General features: G+C 23.5%; 6 protein-coding genes across 6 annotated transcripts; 4 read left to right on the forward strand and 2 right to left on the reverse strand. All coding sequences in view use genetic code 6, as the record gives it.

The window, feature by feature from the left end:
- Nucleotides 1–46: 46 nt before the first annotated feature.
- On the forward strand, nucleotides 47–273 carry TTHERM_000530688 (hypothetical protein; the record flags this gene model as incomplete). The annotated part of the gene is made up of 2 exons (XM_012799559.1): nucleotides 47–110; nucleotides 161–273. 2 exons carry the CDS (start codon nucleotides 47–49, stop codon nucleotides 271–273), a joined length of 177 nt encoding a protein of 58 aa, XP_012655013.1.
- Nucleotides 274–3,015: 2,742 nt separating this feature from the next.
- On the forward strand, nucleotides 3,016–4,145 carry TTHERM_00530689 (hypothetical protein; the record flags this gene model as incomplete). Its single annotated transcript, XM_001470616.2, has 2 exons — nucleotides 3,016–3,110; nucleotides 3,473–4,145. 2 exons carry the CDS (start codon nucleotides 3,016–3,018, stop codon nucleotides 4,143–4,145), a joined length of 768 nt encoding a protein of 255 aa, XP_001470666.2.
- Nucleotides 4,146–4,797: 652 nt separating this feature from the next.
- Nucleotides 4,798–11,117, reverse strand: TTHERM_00530680 (hypothetical protein; the record flags this gene model as incomplete). Its single annotated transcript, XM_001032773.3, has 11 exons — nucleotides 4,798–5,313; nucleotides 5,379–5,543; nucleotides 5,602–7,130; nucleotides 7,188–7,922; nucleotides 7,984–8,520; nucleotides 8,580–8,928; nucleotides 9,008–9,055; nucleotides 9,112–9,606; nucleotides 9,711–10,412; nucleotides 10,466–10,795; nucleotides 10,851–11,117. 11 exons carry the CDS (start codon nucleotides 11,115–11,117, stop codon nucleotides 4,798–4,800), a joined length of 5,673 nt encoding a protein of 1,890 aa, XP_001032773.2.
- A 2,055-nt stretch (nucleotides 11,118–13,172) lies between these two features.
- On the forward strand, nucleotides 13,173–15,067 carry TTHERM_00530690 (hypothetical protein; the record flags this gene model as incomplete). The annotated part of the gene is made up of 4 exons (XM_001032774.2): nucleotides 13,173–14,015; nucleotides 14,073–14,136; nucleotides 14,206–14,476; nucleotides 14,551–15,067. 4 exons carry the CDS (start codon nucleotides 13,173–13,175, stop codon nucleotides 15,065–15,067), a joined length of 1,695 nt encoding a protein of 564 aa, XP_001032774.2.
- Nucleotides 15,068–15,460: 393 nt separating this feature from the next.
- On the reverse strand, nucleotides 15,461–18,628 carry TTHERM_00530700 (hypothetical protein; the record flags this gene model as incomplete). Its single annotated transcript, XM_001032775.1, has 1 exon — nucleotides 15,461–18,628. The coding sequence occupies one exon, from the start codon at nucleotides 18,626–18,628 to the stop codon at nucleotides 15,461–15,463; it is 3,168 nt and encodes a 1,055-aa protein (XP_001032775.1).
- A 1,153-nt stretch (nucleotides 18,629–19,781) lies between these two features.
- TTHERM_00530710 (HAD-family sub IIA hydrolase, TIGR01456, CECR5 containing protein) lies at nucleotides 19,782–20,879 on the forward strand (the record flags this gene model as incomplete). The annotated part of the gene is made up of 1 exon (XM_001032776.3): nucleotides 19,782–20,879. The coding sequence occupies one exon, from the start codon at nucleotides 19,782–19,784 to the stop codon at nucleotides 20,877–20,879; it is 1,098 nt and encodes a 365-aa protein (XP_001032776.1).
- Between the last annotated feature and the right edge of the window lie 403 nt (nucleotides 20,880–21,282).

The raw sequence follows: 21,282 nt of genomic DNA on the forward strand, positions 1-21,282 counted from the left end.
AAATTCGATAAATAATTTAGCAATATTATAATTGGTACCAACATGTATGCGTTCTTCCTTATCTTGCTCACCCATCATAGTCCTCAGACTTCTCTTCAGAATATTTAATGGTAAAAATTTTTTATTAATTTATTTTAATTTTTAAAAATATTTTTATTAGTAAGAAAATAAGTATTGTGCAGTTATAATAAACTTGTTACAGAATTAGCAATAACTGGTTAATGTTAAGTTAGATTTATAATAGTAAAAATAATAAATCGTACCTATTTTTGAGTAATAGATAGACTTCATTCAATTAATTACAAACTAAATTGTATCGTTATATAAATAAGATAATGATTCATACTAATTATATATAATATTTCTAAATTAAGACAAATTAAATATTCTCATAAACTACGTGGATGTAGATGCTAACTTAATTATCAAATAAAATTGTTTGTATGCTTAAATAGAAATTCCCCATAGAGTCAAGTTCGTATAATTATAAAGATAACTCTAATTATAATCATAAAAGTAATCTGAATTTTATGGTGTTATACATTTAAGTAAATTAAAGTTAGATAAAGTTATTCATTTGAATTAGGTAATAAATATAAAGTTTATGTAAGAAAAATAAATCTTTCAAATTTTTTTAATTATTTGCAATAAAGGATTACTTAAATATGAATTAAAACATATTAACAAAATATCCAACTAAAGTTATAAAACTATTTTCTAGTAAAGAGATATAGTTATCTATAGCAACGATAATGTAAATACTAAAATTGATGTATAAAATAGAATAATAAATTAAAACTAAGCAATAATTCTAATTTTTAATACTAACAGTACTGAAAAACATAACATTATTTAAATAAAATCCAATCATTAAATTCAAGCTTATTTTGATAAATATAACTTCTAATTAAATCAGATTAAGTATAAATATTCATAAAATCCTTTAAAAATAAATATTTAATTCAAATCGATAATACCAAGTTAGCTTCTTCCAGAATTTCCCAAAATAATAACTTACAAAGTATGTTTAACAAAAAAGAAAATTAAAACAATTAACAATGATTTTATGAATGAAAACATATTAATTAAAGAACCTTAAAATATCTATTGCCATTTTATGATTGAAAGATCAAGAGAGAATACAAATTAAGAAAGAATTATTAAAGTTAAAGAATTTCAACTCATCTAAAATTTTAATGAAGAGAACTATTCAATTAAAGTATAAGCAATTGCTAAAAGAGATATTGTTATTAATTTAGATTTCCCTGTTATTAACTTTAATATATAAATAATAAAATGCAAATATGTTACAAGTTTAATCTTGCTCATAGTATTATTAATCAATATCATAATTAGCATAATATTTATTTGTAAAAAATAAAAATTAATTAGTTAAAACTAATTAGATTGAATATCTAGCAAGCTATTCAGATTGTAATTATTTTATTTATTTTTGTTAGCATTTTACATATTTCAATTATATTAATTTTCTTTTTTAAATTTATTTCTATTTAACTCCTCAAGTTAACTCACTACTCATTATTACCTATTTTTTGATCCAAAAATTAAGATAGAGAAAATCAAAAGTTTTGATTTAAAAATAGCTAAAATAAAAATAAACTTTTAATTTTAGACAATAAAATAATAAAATATAATAGAATTACAGAGACTTATTAATTCTCAATTTAAAAAAATAAAGATATACTTTTAATTAATTAAAAACACTAATTTTGAAGATTCTTATTCTATTATTTTACATAAACATAATAGTTAATTTAATTTTAGTATATGCTGTTCTTTAAAAAAATTTCTTTTAAAAGCAATTGATCAAGTTTTTATTAATTTAATTTAATTTATTATATTATAAATTTTCATGTAAAATTTTATTAGTGATATTTAAAATTATTTGTATAAATTATAATAAAAATTCTACGTACTTTCACAAGAGTGCTAGACCTCAAATTTTTAAGAATTTTTTTTTTTAAAAACTATAATTAACCATATCACATAGCTTCTCGTATAGAGGTTAAAGTTATAAATTTTTTACTCAATACCAAAATAAAATATTGAAAATAAATCACTTAAATGATTTTTGAAATACCAAACAAATATGACTTAACGTTATTTTGCTTAATTTATTAATAAGAATTTTAATAAAAAATTAAATTATTTTTGTGGTTAAATAAGAAATCTAAGAATCTTTAGAAAGTATATATTAACCAATAAGATAAAAGATATATCCTCAATACTCTTTGAGTTTTTTAGTATATTTTTTCAAAAAATTTAAATTTACTGAGGTTTTAATTTTGTTTTTTTGTAAGTCATTATTAAATTTTAAGGTTAAAAATTTTTTTCTTACTCAAAAAATCAATGTATTTTAATAAAAAAATAATGTAAAATTAAACGTACTCCAAAAAAGAATCTTGTTAATTGTGTATAAAAAAAAACAAAAATCTGGTTTTAGCTTTGTTTACAAAAAACAAAAAGTATAATAGAGGAAATTTAAATTCCAAATTATAGATCTGAATTGTGTTTAAATTCAATATTTGTAAAACATATTATTACCATTATTGATTGTTAATTGCACTTTTTTATTTTCTCTATATTTTATATTCAAAAATTATAATTGTGCTTTGAAGTATTCGAAAATTTGTTTTACTTTTAAAATTAATAAATATCATAATAAAAGAGAAAAAAAAGCATAAATTCATAATCCTCTAAAATTTAAAATCGCCTTAACCAAGGATAACAAGTATGGATACATGCTTAATGAAAAATTACAAAAACAATTCTATATTTCTCAATTGAGTTTTGCTCACATTACAAAAATTTTACTAAAAATCATAATTATAAATATCAAAGAATACATAATAATAAATTATAGTTAAGGTAAATAATGAGTAGGAAAAACATAAAATCAAAAAAAAGGTTGATGCTCATGAAAAGAGATTTACTAACATGAGAATATCAATCCTAAAGGTAAAGGTATGACTTAAATTTAAGAGCTTTTAAAATATGAAGATATTAAATGTTATAAAGAACCTTCTCTATCAGAAGAAAATATCAATTAGACCTTACTATTTACGGATAAGATATTATGAAAGTACAATGTAAAAAGATTACCAAGCTATCATATTTTTATATAAGTATTAATTTTTGAATAAAAAAATTTTTGATATTTTGATATTTAACCTAAATTCTTAATCTGCCACTACTAAATAAATTTAAGGAATTTATTTTAAATGTTTTGCAATATTTAAGAACCACGATAAGGTATGATGAGGTGAATAAAATTAAAAAAAGATTATATTTTATTTATTTTTTAAAAGAAATCAAATAAATGTATTAATTATTAAAAAATAAATTTAATATGTTTTAATTAGAGTAAAAATTATCTTTAAAATATTATATAACATACCATTTAACAACAATAAAAATATTACTAAAAATAATAAATTTATTTTTTAATTAGTTAATTAGTTTATTTTTCAAAAGAATGCATTTTTGCAGGCTTTTTGTGCAGATTAATGGGTAGCATAAGTTTAAATTTATTACTTAGTTTTATTATCTGCTCTAGCATTCCAAGCAGCACCTTTAAGTCTAACCTATTCCACAATTTCGCCTACTTAGCTTGGAGGATTGGCTTCCTTGATTATTGCACCTATAATTTTAAAATAAATTAGTTTGATGTTTCTATAAATAAAATTTACCTAATTCATCACTCATAACGAAGATTGAGAACTTTTGAATATTGGAAATGCTTGTAGAGCTACGAGAAACATAATCAAAGCGTCCTACTAAATCGGTATAACCATCTTTAAAGAATGAGACAGTTCCATCTTTTTGCTTAGAGAAGCACTTAACATAAACCTTAGAAAGTGGTTTTTCTTCCTTGTCAAGAATCTTAATTTGACCAATATCTTCTATTAATTAGACTTATAGAGAAGTAGAGAAGTAAGTCACACTACTTTATACATTATGGGAAGATACTTCTATGCAAACATTAGACTTTACATATTTTTCTGGAATTGGAATTTACACTTTTTAAAGTCCTTTTGATATATCAAAATCAAATACTTCTGAGTGATTAGGCTTAACAAAGCTAAAGTCAGAAGCTTCGTTTGAAAGGAAGGGATTTCTACTGAATAATATTTCAAGATCTATTAAATAGTAAGTAACAGTAAGTTTAGATATATTCTATATAGTAACGTCTAATGTAGTTTAAGCTAAGGTAACTTTTAATGTTTCGTTCGCCTCTTCTTTTTTCTTATTGGCTTGCTTAATCTTTAATTACTTTTGTTATTCCTCTGATTAATCAACTTAAGGTTCTTAGATTTATTCTTCTTCTCCATCATACTCTGCTAATTTGTTAGCAACTTCATAGAAAAGATTACGCCATTAAAAGACAGGGTGATCTAAATACTTTTCACATAACTCTCTAGCTTTCTTAAAGTTAGGGAAACCAATGAAGAAATCAAGATATGTTGTAAAGTAGTCGTATTAAAGTTGACAATTAGGAGACTGTTCAACTTAAGTTTAGTCTATTTTTTTGAAAACATTAATTGCTTCCTCTATTCTATCTTAAAGTAAGAAGTAATAAACAAGACCTAGTTTATCAGAAACTTCCCATTTCGGTTTTTAAGATAAATAATTTAAGAAGCTGTTATATCTCTACTTAAATTGACTATTCAAAATGTTGGACTTTTTATTTATTTAAAAAATAAATTAAATTAAAATTAAAAATACATTCAGAGAAAATCAATTTAAACAAGATATTTTTTTAAGATGAAATAAGAATCAATATTTAAATATAAAAATTAAAATTACTTTATCAGAGTGGAGCATATGGACACGAGGGTTAGATAAAGGGTAATATTCGTAGAATCTATTCTTATCAATAGTTAAAGAATTTGTATTGAAATAATAGAGATAGCTTTCAAATGAGGTAGATATAGAAGGAGACTTAATTAATTCTAAGAAGGTGCTATAATCTCCATGATAAATAGAGTAAGCCCAAGTAATCGTATCAAAGACCTTTCTATTTTTTAATATTTCTACGAATTTTTGATAGAAAGACTTGTCTTTCAATAGATAGTAAATCTCATTAAATTAGAAAATATTAGTGTTAAGTATATTTTTAGTTTAAACAAACTTCAAAATATCTTCTTTTGAACCCTTTTAAAGGATTTCATTCATTGTTTCCAGATTTGAGACTGTCCTCTTTTCTTTAACATCAAAAGTACAAGGTTTGGCAAAAGCTACAATTTATCCACTCTTTGCTACGTTTGCTGGATAAATATCTTGATTGCCAGCCTATTTTTTTAATAGCAAATATTTTATAATTTTATAAATAAATAATTAATAAATAAATAAGTTACCTAAGGGAAATAGAAAAAGTATTCAATAGGCTTAGTTTAGAATGGCTCAAGAATGATATTGTGTGTTTTAGTGTAATCAGAAGTGAAGACAGGAATTGAACCAGAGGGAATTTCTACAAAGACCTGAAGCTCATGTCTTGCAGCTGAACAATTTGTTACAATAACCTAATATATTTAATGATAAAAAAATAAGTTAAATCTATATCTAATTTATTAGTATTACTTAACATCCATATCTCTTATCAACTACATACTCTGTTATTTACTTTTCATATTTATCATCTGGATTTTCATCTGAAAAGACATATCTATCATTAGGATCAAAGAACTTTTAAGTAATCAAGATGTCTTCTCTAAGCTAAGCTTATCCTTCTTTGATTTACTTAGCAAAAATGATGCAGTTAGAATTCATAGTTATTTTAATTCCTTTTCCTTCGTATGGCTCATAGTTATGGCTTTGAGATTCAAAAGGAAGTGCCAAAAAGGCTAAAGAAGTAATCATTTATGTGTGATTTGATGTACAATAAATAAAATTAGAAGACAAGAATGGTTTTTCTTAACCATATGTAATTATATGTCTTGCTAAATCTATCCAAAAATTGTTGATTGGTACTAAATTTTTTTAAGGTTAAAGCTCTTTTTGTGAATAATAATGACGTTCACAGTATTCTTTAGTTGTCTCTAAATTTTGATACTGCTAAATAAACCCATTTCTCTTATTTTAGTAACCAGCGTCAAAATCATCAAGTAGATGTAAAGCTTCCTATTAACCATATGAATAATTCTGAGCTCCAAAATTATTTTATTGTGGTAATCTCCTCATTTCTTAATTTTATCTTGCAAACCTTGCTTATGGAGCAGGAGCAGCACACTACATCATAGGAAGGTGTTATTATTATTATTAATACATTTATTATGGAAATGCTTAATTCATACCTCCAAAATAACCACCAGCAGCACCACCAAAAGCATTGTTCATAGGCATAGCCTATTACAATAAATTTACATTTAAATTATTAGTAAACTATTGGATGTTTGCTTAAATACTTTATGGCATAAACATCTATTATATTTCATTTTCTGTTTATCCTTCTTATTTGGCATTTAAAACAGTGTCAAATAGCTTCTTAAAGTGCGAAGTGTCATACTTCTTAATTTTGTTAGAACTCTCCAAAAAGTTAAAAATGGACTTAGCTTCTTCCACCATATTATTTTATTTGAGGAAGAAAATCAAAAGTACAGTTTCCAAAGCATTCAAATCTGAAATTGAGCTGGCAGATATATTTTTTAGAAGGTATTTAGAGTCGTTGATTAAGAAGTAATCTATGAAAGTCTTTTCAATTTTATTTTTAATGAAGGGCATAACAAAGTCTTAAAAGAAGGGAGGGTCTTTGCAGAAAATGAAAAGATTTAATTCATGGCATGAGTATTAGTCATACTTCTTATGCTTTTCTTCTAGAGTAAAAGTTGTCCATTTTACAAGGAACTCCCAAAAGTCGTAGCCATTAGTTTATTCTGAATCTGTTCCATATATTTTTCTTAATTCCTTTTATGCTGAAAACAATTTAGGAATAGAATCTACCAATTAAAGTTCAGTGGAAGTAAAGTCTTCAGATTTAAATTCAGAACCCTTTTAAATATACTCGTTTGTTCTGGAAATAGTAAAGAACTTATCCTTTTATTAATTCACTCTCTAGCACAAGTTTCTTGTTTAAATTTCATTTTTATCAAGTGGGACTACCTTTGTAATATCTTTTTTTAGGAAAATAATTTATTAGTTTTGTTTAAAAAATAAAAATAAAATATTACTATTATACAAGTCTGTTGCAATAACTTATAATGTGGAGTATTTTGATAAGTTTAAGTTTTTGACTTTGATTATGCCATTTTCATCTGGTTTCAAATTACTGATAACTAGAGCTGGATTTAATAAGTAATTATTGTAACAATCTACTTAGTTTTAGAGATGATAAGCTATTGATCCATCTTTACGACTTTTTCCTAATTTGTATTTTTATCCTCCTTCCAGCATTTCTGTCAACTAATCAAAAGGATTTGCTGATGAAGCTCTTGGTGAATATGTGCCTCCCCTATTTAATTATTCATTTTCGTAGTTTGTGTCACGGACAAACGTTCTTTTAAGCAAAAGATGAGGCTTGTCAAGAGTATTTCCTATATATCTTTAATGTCTTTTTCTTTCAAGAGCATATCTAATTTCATCTCCAATTGATTTATTGCTTTGGTAAATATTTGCTTTCAATTATTTTGTTAAATTAATAAAATTGCTCTCAGGAAGCTCTACAAGTTTATTTAAATCGTCTACACTGGAATTTATATCAGAAGGAAGATAGTGATAAGCTATAACATGAGCTCTAACTAAATCTTTATGATCTGTGAATAGCGTTATGCTTAAAGTATTTCCAGTAGAATTTTCATCAGGTGTTTCAACTTAAACATTTTGTATCACAAGGAAATGGGCATTTCTTTTTTAATCTATCAACCCTTTTTAAGTTTGTATGCAGTGAGTTTCATTCCAGTACTTTCCTAATTTATAATTAAAAAAAAGAATTTTAGTTGAGTATCTTAAGTAAGAAAAAAGATTTACCTTCAACAACTTCAATTGATATAGCTTCTGGAATATCTCTAATAACTAATTTGTAGTTGCCAACTGGAAGAGGATCAATCAAAATTGTAAAATTTTCAACCTTAACTCTATGAATTTCATCATTTAAAATACAAGTACGGTCCTCCATTTAAGAAAGGGTGCTTACAAAATTTAAATTAGAATCAAGCACATTTTTATGATAGGGTAACTTGATTTAATCATTTGGAGTAATTTTTACTAATTATTAATAGTTTATTTAATTAGAGTTTTCAATAAACCATGCTTTATCTTCTGCAAAAATATCGCCTTATTGTTTAACACTGCTTGTAATTTTTAATACATTTTCTAATTCGAAAAGCTTCACATAACCATCTGAATTAGTTTTAAGAGTAACAGGTATAGATTTGCTATATCCTCTTAATATGAATGATAAATCTAAATTTATATTAGGTTTTGGTTCACCATTTTAGCCAACTAAGTAAATTTCATATCCACTAGTTGTGTATCGTAGGTTTTAAATGCAAAAATGTGTCTAATCTATATATTTTAATAAAATGATTTCTTTATTTGAATTTAAATGAAAATTAACTATTTACTTTCATGAGTTGAGAAGCTAATCATGTGAGAACTGCTCTAAGTTTGATTTCCTTTAGTCATTGTTTTAAGAGTAGTTTCAACTTAAAGAGAGATACTTGCTATTTTTGCAGATACAGGGAATTCTATCTCTACTTCACTTTTACTTTCAAATTCAATCTTGTTGAAAGTAGTGGATGAAGGTATACCCATAGAATTTACAGTTGTTACAATAATTTTGCTTTCTTTGAGCATACTTAAAGGTGCAGGCTATTTATTGAAGTATAAGCGAGGTTGAATAAGAATTTTAGCTTTACTAGACATAAGCATAGATTAAGTGTTATAAATGTAAGCACATTAAAATGAATAGTCCTAATTTTTTAATAAATATATTTTTCATTAAATTAAAATAAGTTTAAATTTTATATAAATATATTGATAATATAATTACTTCTGTCAAAGTTTACAAGTCTGTAATACTACTAAAATCATTATGAATCTAATTAGTTAAAAGGGTTAATTAATAATATTATTTAATAATTTAATTATAATTACTAGAATAGCCTTATCATTTATTTGAGAGTCAGTAAAAGGAATAATCACTTCTTTATCTGAATTTAAGGGGTAATATTTCTTCTAGAAGAAAATTCCAGTATTAGGACCTTCACATAGTTATAGATTTTAATCTAATATTTAACAAGCTAAGCCAGCTACAGTCTTTTTTTGTCTCAACACTAAACAACCTTTTCTAATTATAGCTCTACTAGATACTCCATTTCCTATGAATTCTATAACAAAAATGCCTTAGCTTTTTTTAGAGATATTTTCAAATTTGAATGTTTGAGTGAATTTTTGAATAGGAGGATTTTTGAACTCAAATGAAGTTTCTTCTGAAGCTATTAGACCATCTAGTTCGACATTGTTATCAAGGTCTTTTAAGTTTTTCTTGTAGTAGTTTTCAGTATTTATTTCAAATAGCTTAACAGTTAGCTAAGGAATATTCTTCAAAATGACATCGATAGAAACTTCTTCGTTTGATCTGAAAAGTTACTTTTAATTAATTAAATTATTAAAATAAAAAATTGTAGATTAAATATTGTTTTTTGCAAAATTTAATTTGAGCTTGAGCAAATAAAAAATCTAACAAAATTTACTTTATTGTAATTGCATATTTTGATGCATTTTTTATCTGTGATGGCTTTAATTTCTTCAGTTGTAAAGTTTTCTGTAATTTTCTCAATAGATTTTCCTTTTTATAATTGGATCTTTAAAAGTTATTTCTTTAAATATTTTTCACTGAAATAAGGAATTAAAATGTCATATGTTTCATTGAGCTAAATGTATTTGATTGAAAACTTCTCAATAATTTATTTTTCTGTGATGTCAATTTTTAAACCAAAAAATAAGGTTAACACTTCTTAAAAAGATCCATCAGAATCCACTCTTAATTGTTATTATCTTTAATTATAAATGCTAATGTGCTTTTCATTAAAATTTATGTAGTTAAAGCTTGGCTCTTTGACATATTAGATGAACAAATCAAAGTCATACTCATTGCTTTAAAGTCCTAAAACTAATAGACCCTTTAAAATTTGATCTTCCATTTTGAGTCTCCTAAATTGTAACTTTCTCAAAAATTCTAGAATTTAAAGTAGAATTTTCTTCTTTTCTTCGATTTTTTCAAAAGCGAATAAGCCATTAAATTTTTCAGCCATTTTAATATCTAATCTGAAATATTTAACCAAGTAGGCTTAAAAGAAATCGTTATCTAGAACTATATTTGGAATTAAAGCTACTATTTCATTGAATTACTGAGTAGTTAAGTTAAGTAGAATTTACTCTGGGATCTTTTTATTCTAATATTAAAATATTTTTTTAATAAAACAAATTAAGATAAAAAAAATAGTACTTTATTGTGATAACTTTTCAGAAATTATGGAACGCCTTTCATCACACTAATGGAGCTATTAATTTTATTCAAAAAACTATCTTAAACATGAAAAGCAGCGTGTTCTAATTAGCTAAGATCAAGCTCTGTAAGCAGATATTCATCAATAGATTTTATCTTGTACTCAAGATTATCAACTTTAAGCAATGTCTTATAGGATAATAATTCTCTTTCAAGCGAATCACTGATAGTTTATTCTTAACCTCCCATAAGACTCACACCAGTAGCTCTAGTTGGTTGTGTATGGGTAAAATCATAATGTAGATACTTTTTGTTGATATCGTTCATGATCTAAACAATTTAAAAAATTAGAATATTTTAATTTAAATAAAATGATTTATCTTACAGTGTTTCTTTCTTATTCAGTTTTGGCTGATTCTAACTTTAAGAGTAAATATCTCAATTCAATGCTTTTACTCTAATTATTGTTGAACTATTTGTATTGTTCAAGAAGACTTTAGTACTCTTAAGGTATATCAAGACCAAACTAGTTAAGGGCATTGGTTAAAGTAAAGTAGTAGTAGTAATCTGTGCCAGCTACTAATTTCTTTAAGTAGTCTTCCTTTTATTCAGTAAAGAGGAAACTTTCTAAGTTGGGAATATCTATTGACATTTATATTTATTTATTGTTTGATTGTTTTTTATTCACTTCTATTTTTTAATTATTACAAATTTTGATATACCATCAGATATTTTATAACAAAAGATATTTCGTATCAAATAAGTGTCACCATCAAAAATAAAATTTATTATACTCTCTAATCTGAGCTGATATTAAAAGATTCAAATAATTTACAACGTATGTCTCTAATAATTAATTTTTTTCTGCCTCAATCATTTTTTGTCGTAGAGGCCAGAAAATAATTTGATTAATGATAAAGATACATTTTGTAAAAAAATTCCTCCTTAGAAGTAAATTATAGAAAATAACAAAAAAGCTGTAAAACCCTATTTAAATAAAGTTAATCAATAATAGTATATAAAAGAAATATGAATTATTTAGAAAAATCAAAAGTGCCAAATAATAAAATAGTTACATACAGTTATTGATATTAATTAATGTAGGTATTGAAAAATAAGGAAAATTTTAAAATAAATTATTTTTAGAAAAAGTATCCTTACAATAAATCATCATTTATTACAATATATAAATATATGTTTATTCCTTATTTTTAAGTACAATTAAATTAATAATTTAATTAACGTGTATACTGTATACACTTATATTAAATAATATAATTATTTTCTTTGCTTTAAATAGATTTACCATTAAAAATAAAATAAATTAAATTTTCTAATCTGAGTTGATCCTTTTAATATCAAGTATTTTTTTATAAAATATATTTTTATTAATTAATTTTTTTATACATCAATCATTTTTTGTAGGACTGAAAATAATTTAATTTGTGATAAAGATAGATATATTTAGTTATAATAAACCTCCTTATAAGTAAATTAATGAAAATAGCAAAACGTTATCAAACCATATTTAAATAAAGCTAATCAAAAATAGTAAAAATATAAAATATTTGAAAATAATCAAAAGTATCAAATAACAAAATACTTAAATACATTTATTCATAGTATTTAAGCTTTGATTCATTTATTACCATTTATTTGATAAAATAGGATGAAATATTATAAATATTTGTTAACTTATTAAATAAAAATTTTTATAATATTCTTAAAAAAATAACATTTTTATTCTCACACAAATAATACTTTTTATATTAAACAAATTATCTTGATATAGGTGATTAATAAAATCAAAAAAATGATTAAAAATTGAAGAAAAAAGTATTTATACTATTTGATAAAAAAAATATTAAACATATATTCATAACAACATAAGTTATAAACTATTAAACCAAGTATTATAAAAGTAATTTAATTGTTTTATAAATAATAATATTGATTTTTAATTCATCAATATTCAATCCAAAAAAAATATTTAGATTTAAAAAAAATTAATAAAATAAAAATATTTTGTTCTAAAAAATTATCTTCTGATATCATTTAAAACTTAATGGTATACTATACAACAAATAATTTATTTAAAAATTAAATTAATTTTAATCTACTAAAAAAAGAGGATTATATTTATTAAAACTTAATCTCCTGACATTATTTATACTGAATTTAATTATTGTCAATCATTTTCAAAGATAATAATTTAAAAATAAAATTTTTTTTGGTTGAGGAAATATTCTAGACATTCTGTAATTAATTTATTATTTCATATAAATTCAATTTTATTATTTGCTTTCAAGACTTTTTTCTTATTTAAAGACAATTAATTTGAATATATAGATTACTTATTTTAAAGTTGAGATTGTGATAGTGTAATGTAGTAGTAGTAGTAATTATAGATGCCATTTTAATAGCCAAAAATAATAGGTATTTGACCATAAAATAACTTGCAATTTATACTTCCATAATACAAATATCGAAGAATGAACAGTTCATATTTTAATAATAATTAGAGCCGCCTGAAAATATCAAAGAAATTATAAAACAAACTTTAAAAATATTAAGAGAATAAGGTTTTGATAAGGAGGAATAGATAAAATAAGAACATGCTAATGATCCAATCTATCAATTTTTATTTTATCCTACTTAACACTTTTGGTATTTCTAAGAATAGAAGAAAGATCTATTGCAAGAACTGATGCATTAAAATCAATAAAAAATTATGTAATAAGGAGGTCTGCATATACCTTAAAACTCATCTATTCCTCAGGGACACTAAATAAATCATCCACCACTACCACTTGGGATTCCCCCTCATCCCCATCATCTTCACCATCCTCCACCTCCAGGAATTATGCCGATGTAAATGCCTCCTCCTCCTCATTAAGGAATGATATAAGGTCATCCTCATATGCCTCCTCCACCTCATCACTTATAGCATATGCAATTCATGGGATAGAATGGATAATTTTAGTAACAGCAACAGCAACTAAATGTTTAAGGTAAGCAAATGCTTCCATCTTTACCAAATATGTAAATGATGCCACCTTTATAGAATTAAAATTAGCAACCTGGTCCCCAAATAATACAATAACAACAACAATAATAACCTCCTATGTTTAATCCTTAATATATGAATTAATTTCAACCTTTAAATAACTAATAAGGTCAAAATATGCATCAGATAGGCCCTAATATTCCCCCGCAAATGTAGAATAATATGAATTAAATGAACCAATAATATAACATAAGATAACCTTCACCAAATAACTAAAATCAAATTCCTGTGTTTCCAAATTAGATTTAACCGTAAATTCATGGATAATAATATTAAGATTTTTCTTAATAGTAGTAAATACTCTAAAACCCTTAACAGCTGAATAATGCATACACAAATAATTTAGTATTCAATCCTTCTTAATAGTAGCTTTAATAGTAGCATGAGATGCATATACAGAAGTTATAAAAAGAGGAACCTACCAAAAAGAGATCAAGATGGGGCGACTAAGTTTAAATGATAAATAATTTAACTCCTTAATAAGTAAGTATGTTTTCAGTAGTACTCCAATACTCAATATTAATTTTTAAAATTAAATAGTTGAATTAGTAGCATTTTATTATGCCTGGAACTACCTAATCAGGAGGAAATTTAAATTAGAGAAGTAAATATTTTTGAGTTTAAAAATGCTTTAATTTATGATATTTTAACATCTTTTTTCTTTCATTGTTAGGAGTTGTTTTAAACAGTAAAAATCCAGAATTACTCTCTGGATCAATTATGGTTGAATTAGTAAAGTAAAACAATAGAAAAATAACAGAAGAAAGTGGGAGATTTAAAAAATATTAGCCAATAGACCCTTCATCTCTACCTGATTATATCTATGTAGAAAACAAAGATTAAAGTAGTTTAAAGTCTAAACTCAATTAACTTCTGGATTATGCAGATGACATAAGAGATTAAGAAATTAAAAATATGGAAAAGAAGAAAAAGGAAAGAGAAAGGTAATAAATAATTAAATAAATTTAAGCTATTAAGCTTGTAGCATGCAAATATAAATAAATATTTTATAATTTAGAGAGTTAGAATTAAAAAAAATGGAAGAATAAGGATTAGATACATCTCATCTAAGAAATCCAGAAAAGAAGGCTTCTAATAAAAGAAATATAGATAAGGAAGTGGAGGAACTTTATTGTGTTTAAAAAGGAGATATGATGAGCGAAATGGGAATAAGATCGGATGGTAGGGTAGCAGGTCCTTAAGTCTAAGGATTAGGATTAGGTGGTCCTTAATCTCTTGATAATGTAATTAAAAAATTCAAAAACGTTTTTTATTATTTGTTATTTAAAATAGGCATTCAGTGCTTTTAGAATTTCAAGAAGTAAGAACTACCATGCAACTGCAGAAGAAAGATCACAATTTAGGGATAAAGGATCAGATTTATGTTATAAATGTAGTCGTCCTGGTCATATTGCAAGGGAATGTAAATATGGAATGAACTGATGTTGTTGATTGAATTAGCACATCGTTTTAATAAATAAATAAATAAATTTAAAAAAAATAAAAATAAATTTTCAATTAACTAATTATTATGAATAATTTATTTATTTTGTTTGAAAAATTGTAAAATTCATAATTTTCATAAAAAAGTAAATTTAAATTATATTCAATATATTTTTTAAATCGAGCAAAAAATACTTTTTATCAATAAAATAATTTTATGAGAATAGTATTTATTAATAAATTACTTTCTCACATTTTAAATAAATTTATTTTATGAGTTGTTTTAATATAAATTTTTTCTTTGTATTTATTTCAAATTTAAAAAAATAATAATTTTTCATGAAATAAAATAATTATTTTAGTCATTTAATTTTATATTTATAATATAAAACTAGGATAAAAAAAATAAATTGATTATTAACGATGATTTTTTATTCAAATAAATTTTTTAATTATTCAAATATTTATTTTACTATTTAGCTGGTTCATTATTAGTAGTAGTTGTCTTTTTGCTATCTTTAAAAATAGTAGTTACTTTCTTGTCCATATTGTGGATTTACCATAAATGCTGCTTTCCTCTTGGCAGGAGATTTTAATTTTTATATTTACATTTCGAGTACTGACATAGAGAAAAGTAGGTTGTCTCTTAAATTTTCAAATATTTATTTTATCTTTTGTTTGGTAGGTTTTTCATATTAATCATACATTTACTCATTAAAGTTAAAATACTTTAATTTTGTTATCCTTCCATCAATATTTTAATAATTATCAAGCTCTCTGTTTACACTTAAATGATTAATTCTGTAGGGGATTTTTGTAGATCCCTTTATCTACTTGAAAGATGAAGCATTTATATTTTTACTATGGACTGAAATAATTTACTTTTTTTTTTCATTTTAGAGTGCAGCTATATGAATATTTTTATTTGCTTAATCTGTAATCTATTGTAATTAATGTACATCTTTATGGTAAAACAATGGTTAGTTTTTCTTAAATTTTCTTTAATTTTACTGCATATTAGACTAATTATTACTATTAATGTCTCCACCATCATCAACTTAATTATTATATGCTTCACTTTCATCTTAAAAGTTAAAATTTAAATTAGTATTAGATTTTTTTTGGTTATCTTTGATAGTTTGTTCTTTGTATGATTTTGATGGAATAGGTAGCTCAAAATCTTCTTCACTTTCTGAGGATATAGTAAAATCATAGCTATTATCAGGGTCATTATTCTGTTATTTGTATTTTCTTGGTTTTTTTAAACCATTAGATTTAAAATTCATAGAATCAGAAAATGTGACCCCTTCTTCAATTTATCTTAATTTATTTTCTACTTTAGAAATTCCTAGTCTTCTAAGATTTGAATCATGCTTTTCATAATCTCCCTATATCATTTTGTTATGGTAGTACTAAGCTATTTCTAGTTTTCCTTGATAGTAATACTACATTCCAATCAAATCATAAGCTTTTAATTCAGCATCCTGATCATTTTAATACCATGCTATCCTGAGCATCTTACAAAAGTAGTACATAGCAAAATCATACATTTTTAATCTAGAAAAGCAGTAACCTAAATTCTTATAGCATGATAGTTTGTAATTAAATAGACTAGGTATTTCTGAGCAATTTTTACATGTTTTGTACAATTCTATTGACCTTGTGTAGTTTTTGTTTAATTTAGATATTTTAGCATATGCCTTTGAGCATAAAATTTAAACAACCTAGTTTTTTGTTTTTAGTGATTCCTGCATAATTCCATTCAAAATTTAGTCAAGCGAATTTCTATCATTTATACACTGTAATCCTGTTTCAAATAAAGGTGTCATTTTTTATATAGCATTTATTGTTGTTTCTGCTAAATTTTTGTAGCTTTGCTTATACATTTCAATATTTTTTTCTGCTGACATAGTTGAAATCTTTTGATGAAACTTTTTTGATTCATGGTCAACATATTTAACAATATCACGAGAAGGTTCTAATCTATAAACTGTTTCTTTGAATTTCTGCTGCAGCTATCTTGAAAAATCATTATATTAACCAAATATGTTAAAGGCTTCGGGTTTTTCCCTTTAAGCTTAAAGAAATGCATTTATTTTGTTTGCTTTTTTTGTGGGAGAATCTTCATTCAAAACTAAGCTTAAAAAATCATTTTATGTGTTCAAATTTTCAAAACTTCTTCTCTTAGGAAGAGAAAGTCTCATTAGGTGAATCTTATGAAATTTATGTTTTTAGTTTGATAGCCTTTATTTATAAAGCTCAATATTTTCCATTTCTTATGTTAAAATTGAATCCATGCTAACACTTAAATTTTCATCATTTTAAGATTCATATTTTGATGAATTCAAAGAAGGAGATGCATCCGTTTTTTGCTTTTGTGATTGTGATTAGTATTTTGCTATTTAAATGAGGTTATTTTAGCTTTTAGGACTCATTTCTTCAAATAATTTACCTTAATTTCTTATTTTAAATACATTGATTTCAGTTTGAGTAATTTATTTTGCTTATTGAGGATTCTTTTTGTCCTATTATTTTAATATAATTTTATTTACTTTTTCATAGAATTTTTTCTTTGAATTATTTTAATCGCTCCCTTCAGTATGAAATCTCTAGCTTTAATGATAAGTACTAGCATCATCATCAAAAAACTACTTAACATTACTATTGAACTTAGGTTTTTTTCTTTTTTCATGTGAGTCATAATTATTTTATATGATATAATCTGATTATTAATCACCATGATTAGATTCTTAAGTTGTTAGATTTTCTTTTATTTATCCACTCCTGGAAGATGGGCTCATTTAATTTAAGTATGCTGTACTCTAGTGCGAAGAACTCAAATCTATTGATTTATCACGTTTTTTATTTTATAACCCTTATAAATCTAAATTTTTTATAGACTTAAAAAAATTTTAATTGCTTAAGTTTTTAGTACTTTGAACAACAGCAGGAATTTAATTAGAATTAGTCAAATTGAAATTTTTCAGTAAATCAGGCTTATGTTTTTAGTTTATTAAATAAGAGGTAGTATTTTAGTAAGGAAGTATATTTTAATTGCTGCCAGGTGAGTATTTAAGTGACTTAGGAGACATCACATCATCTAAAATTAATTTTGAAGAAGTAGAGTTATAAGATCCTAAGGCAATATTTTAAATTTTTTGAATTGATTACTAAGCTTTTATTGCTCTTAGAGATTTTTGAGATTAATTTTATTATAATTGAAACTTTTATTAACCTTTAAAGTCAGTAATAATATTAAAATTTTCTCCATAACTGGTAATTACTTTTTTAGATGGAGATAAACTTCTTTAGTCTACATTATTTTTATTAGTTTAAAAGCTAGTTTATTATTGTGTTTATCTAAAAATGTCGCTATTCTGAGATATCTATTTATCATTAAATTGATATTAGGTATGAAACTTATTATGAACGCTACTCTGCATATAATTCGATTGTATTTTTGTTGAAACATTATTTTGCTTTTACTTCAAATCAACAATGCTTTTTAATATTGTCCTTGAGTCATTATTTCTTGATGTGTAGAGCTTCATAATTTCTAATTTCTTTTTTAAGTCCTCTTTTTAAATATCTACATTATCATTCTTACTTAGCCCTACTTGCTGTGCCTGATTACGGTATTTGTTAAAATTCATTATATATACTTTGAAAATATGTACTGTTGAAGTAGTAATTATTGTTTTGCTTAAAATTTAATTAATTTGCTTTCAATAGTAAAATTGAAAATAATAAAATTTATGCGAAATATTATTTCATAAATTTTTAGAAATTCAAACAATTTACCTTAATATTTTTAATCTGAATAAACTATATCATATTCAAATGTAAAAAAGCTTACTAACTTGTATTACTAATAAGCAGATATGAAGTATAAAACATTTGCATATTTATTACAATGGAATTATAATTGGCATTGCAATTTTATTTTTTCTATCACCTATGCTTTATAACAAATTTATTTATCTATAACATAAATATTTATCATTTAAATAACAAAAAATTAAAAATAACTTCGATTTTTTTATTACAAAATTAATTAAAAAATCATTCTATAACTCAAATTCCAGTTTATATTTTTTTTATTAGAATTAATAAAAATTAAAACCTGAGTGAAATAAGTCTAAAAAACTCAAGATAAAATATCAATACACACTAACTAATCAAGTCTATACTAAATTACTAAAGTATTTAATGTGAAAAACTAAAATAAATAAATGGAAAATCAGTTAATTTTAGCTTCATAATCATATTTATTTAAATAAATTTAATAAAAATGATTATTTATTTATTAAAAAAAATACAAATTACTTAAAAGAAAAAATATTTTTATTGTAAAATTGCTATATAAATTATCTATAAAAAACTCTAAATAATTCTTTATAAACATAATATTTCAATAAAATTTAGTAATAAAACATTTAACTATTAGAGCTATTTATTCTTCTTAAATGTTTTTTAACAAATTTTAACTACATTTTAAGTTTGTAAAAAAACAAAAAAGCCATGGAATTAAAATTAAAAAAAAATTTAATTATTAATTTTTATAACACTATTATTGCTATGATGAAACTTACCACATTAAAATTTTTTATCAAGTTAATTACACAAATTAAAATTAATTTATTTAAGTAATGAAAATAAATAATAAAAAAAATTACTTGTGAAAGATGAAAAACTAAAATATCTGTCAATAATTAATTTTTTTTCTGATATTATAAATCATTAAAAATATCTTTGGCATATTTTTTTAAATAAATAAATAAATTAATCATTAAAGTAAAAATCTAAATGGTTGACTCAAAAATTAAAATACCAGTTATTGTTACTGATATTGATGGTGTTCTAGTGCAAGTATAGTAATAGCTTCCATTTGTAAAAAGTACCTTGGAAGTTGTGAAACTGCCACTTAAAAAAATTGACCCAATAAAATTTAATATTGAGGATAATTAATAAATTCCATTTTTATTACTTACAAATAGAGGAGGAGTGACAGAAAAAGAAAATGCAGAAGAACTTAATAATATATTTGACTTCACAGAGGATTCTCATTTTAAATTTACAGAAAAATAATCTTTAATATGCCACTCTGCTGTGAAGTAGCTATGGAAGACGGAATACTCTGATAAATTAGTACTAATAGTAGGAAATGGGTGTGATGACATATTAAAAGAAGAAGGTAGTAAATACATTACTGCTGATGAGTACTTAAATATATACCCTGAATTAGTACCTATGTCCCAAAGAGGTAATAAATATTAATCTCTTAAAGCAGTTATGGATAGATTAAATATGACATCAGATGAAATATATGCAGATTACTTGCAAGTTCATGCAATTTTTATAATCTAAAATAGTAATAACTGGGAAGACTCTATATAATTAATTATTGACTTGCTAACTACTTCTGATGGAAAAATAGCTCACGAATTTCCAAAATAAAAGCCTAATAAACATATTCCTATTTATAGCACAGTGAATGATGTAATGTATAAAGATCACTTTAGATTAGCTAGATTAGACAACAAAGTATTCATATCTTCTTTATAGTCTGCATATAAGTTAGTTTTTAATGATGATTTAAAAATTATTACATATGGAAAACCTTCTCTTAATTAATTTGAGTATGCATATTAACACATAATTAATAATTTTATTCATGATGGAATTGAAATTTCTAATATTTATATGATTGGAGATAACCCACATACAGATATTCAAGGTGCTAATCTAGCAGGTTGGACAAGTATTCTAGTTAGAACAGGTATTTTTGTTGGAAATTAAGAAAACGATAAGGAAAATCCAGCAAAATATGTTGTTGATAATTTTAAGGAAGCAGTAAGACTCATCTTTTAACTTGAAAACATTTCTACAAAGCTTTTAGATTGAAAATAAAAAAAACATATTTAAAATTAATAAGATATATGTTTGTTTGGTAATTTTCTAATAATAATTACAATCTGTCTGTCTGTAAAATAAATAGCTTGCTTTGCTTCTTTTAGTTAGAATAATTATTTTTGAGTATTGTTCTTTTTTTTATTATATTTACATAATAAAAAATTTAATGATTTTAATTAGCAAAAGATTTATTTCTTCCTTTTTTGTATTAAATATTTTGAAAATTAAAAAATTAAATTTGATTATAATTTAGTAAAAAACTTAATAGAATTTGTGTTTTTTTATTTTAAAGATAGGAACAATAAATAGCTGTTTAATAATAGTGTGTCTCTTACAAACATCTTTAAAAGTTACTCTATTTGATAATCAATTTAGCAATTTGATAAAGTTTTTA

This window comes from Tetrahymena thermophila (assembly GCF_000189635.1).
Source record: "Tetrahymena thermophila SB210 genomic scaffold scf_8254459, whole genome shotgun sequence".
NCBI lineage: Eukaryota > Ciliophora > Oligohymenophorea > Hymenostomatida > Tetrahymenidae > Tetrahymena > Tetrahymena thermophila.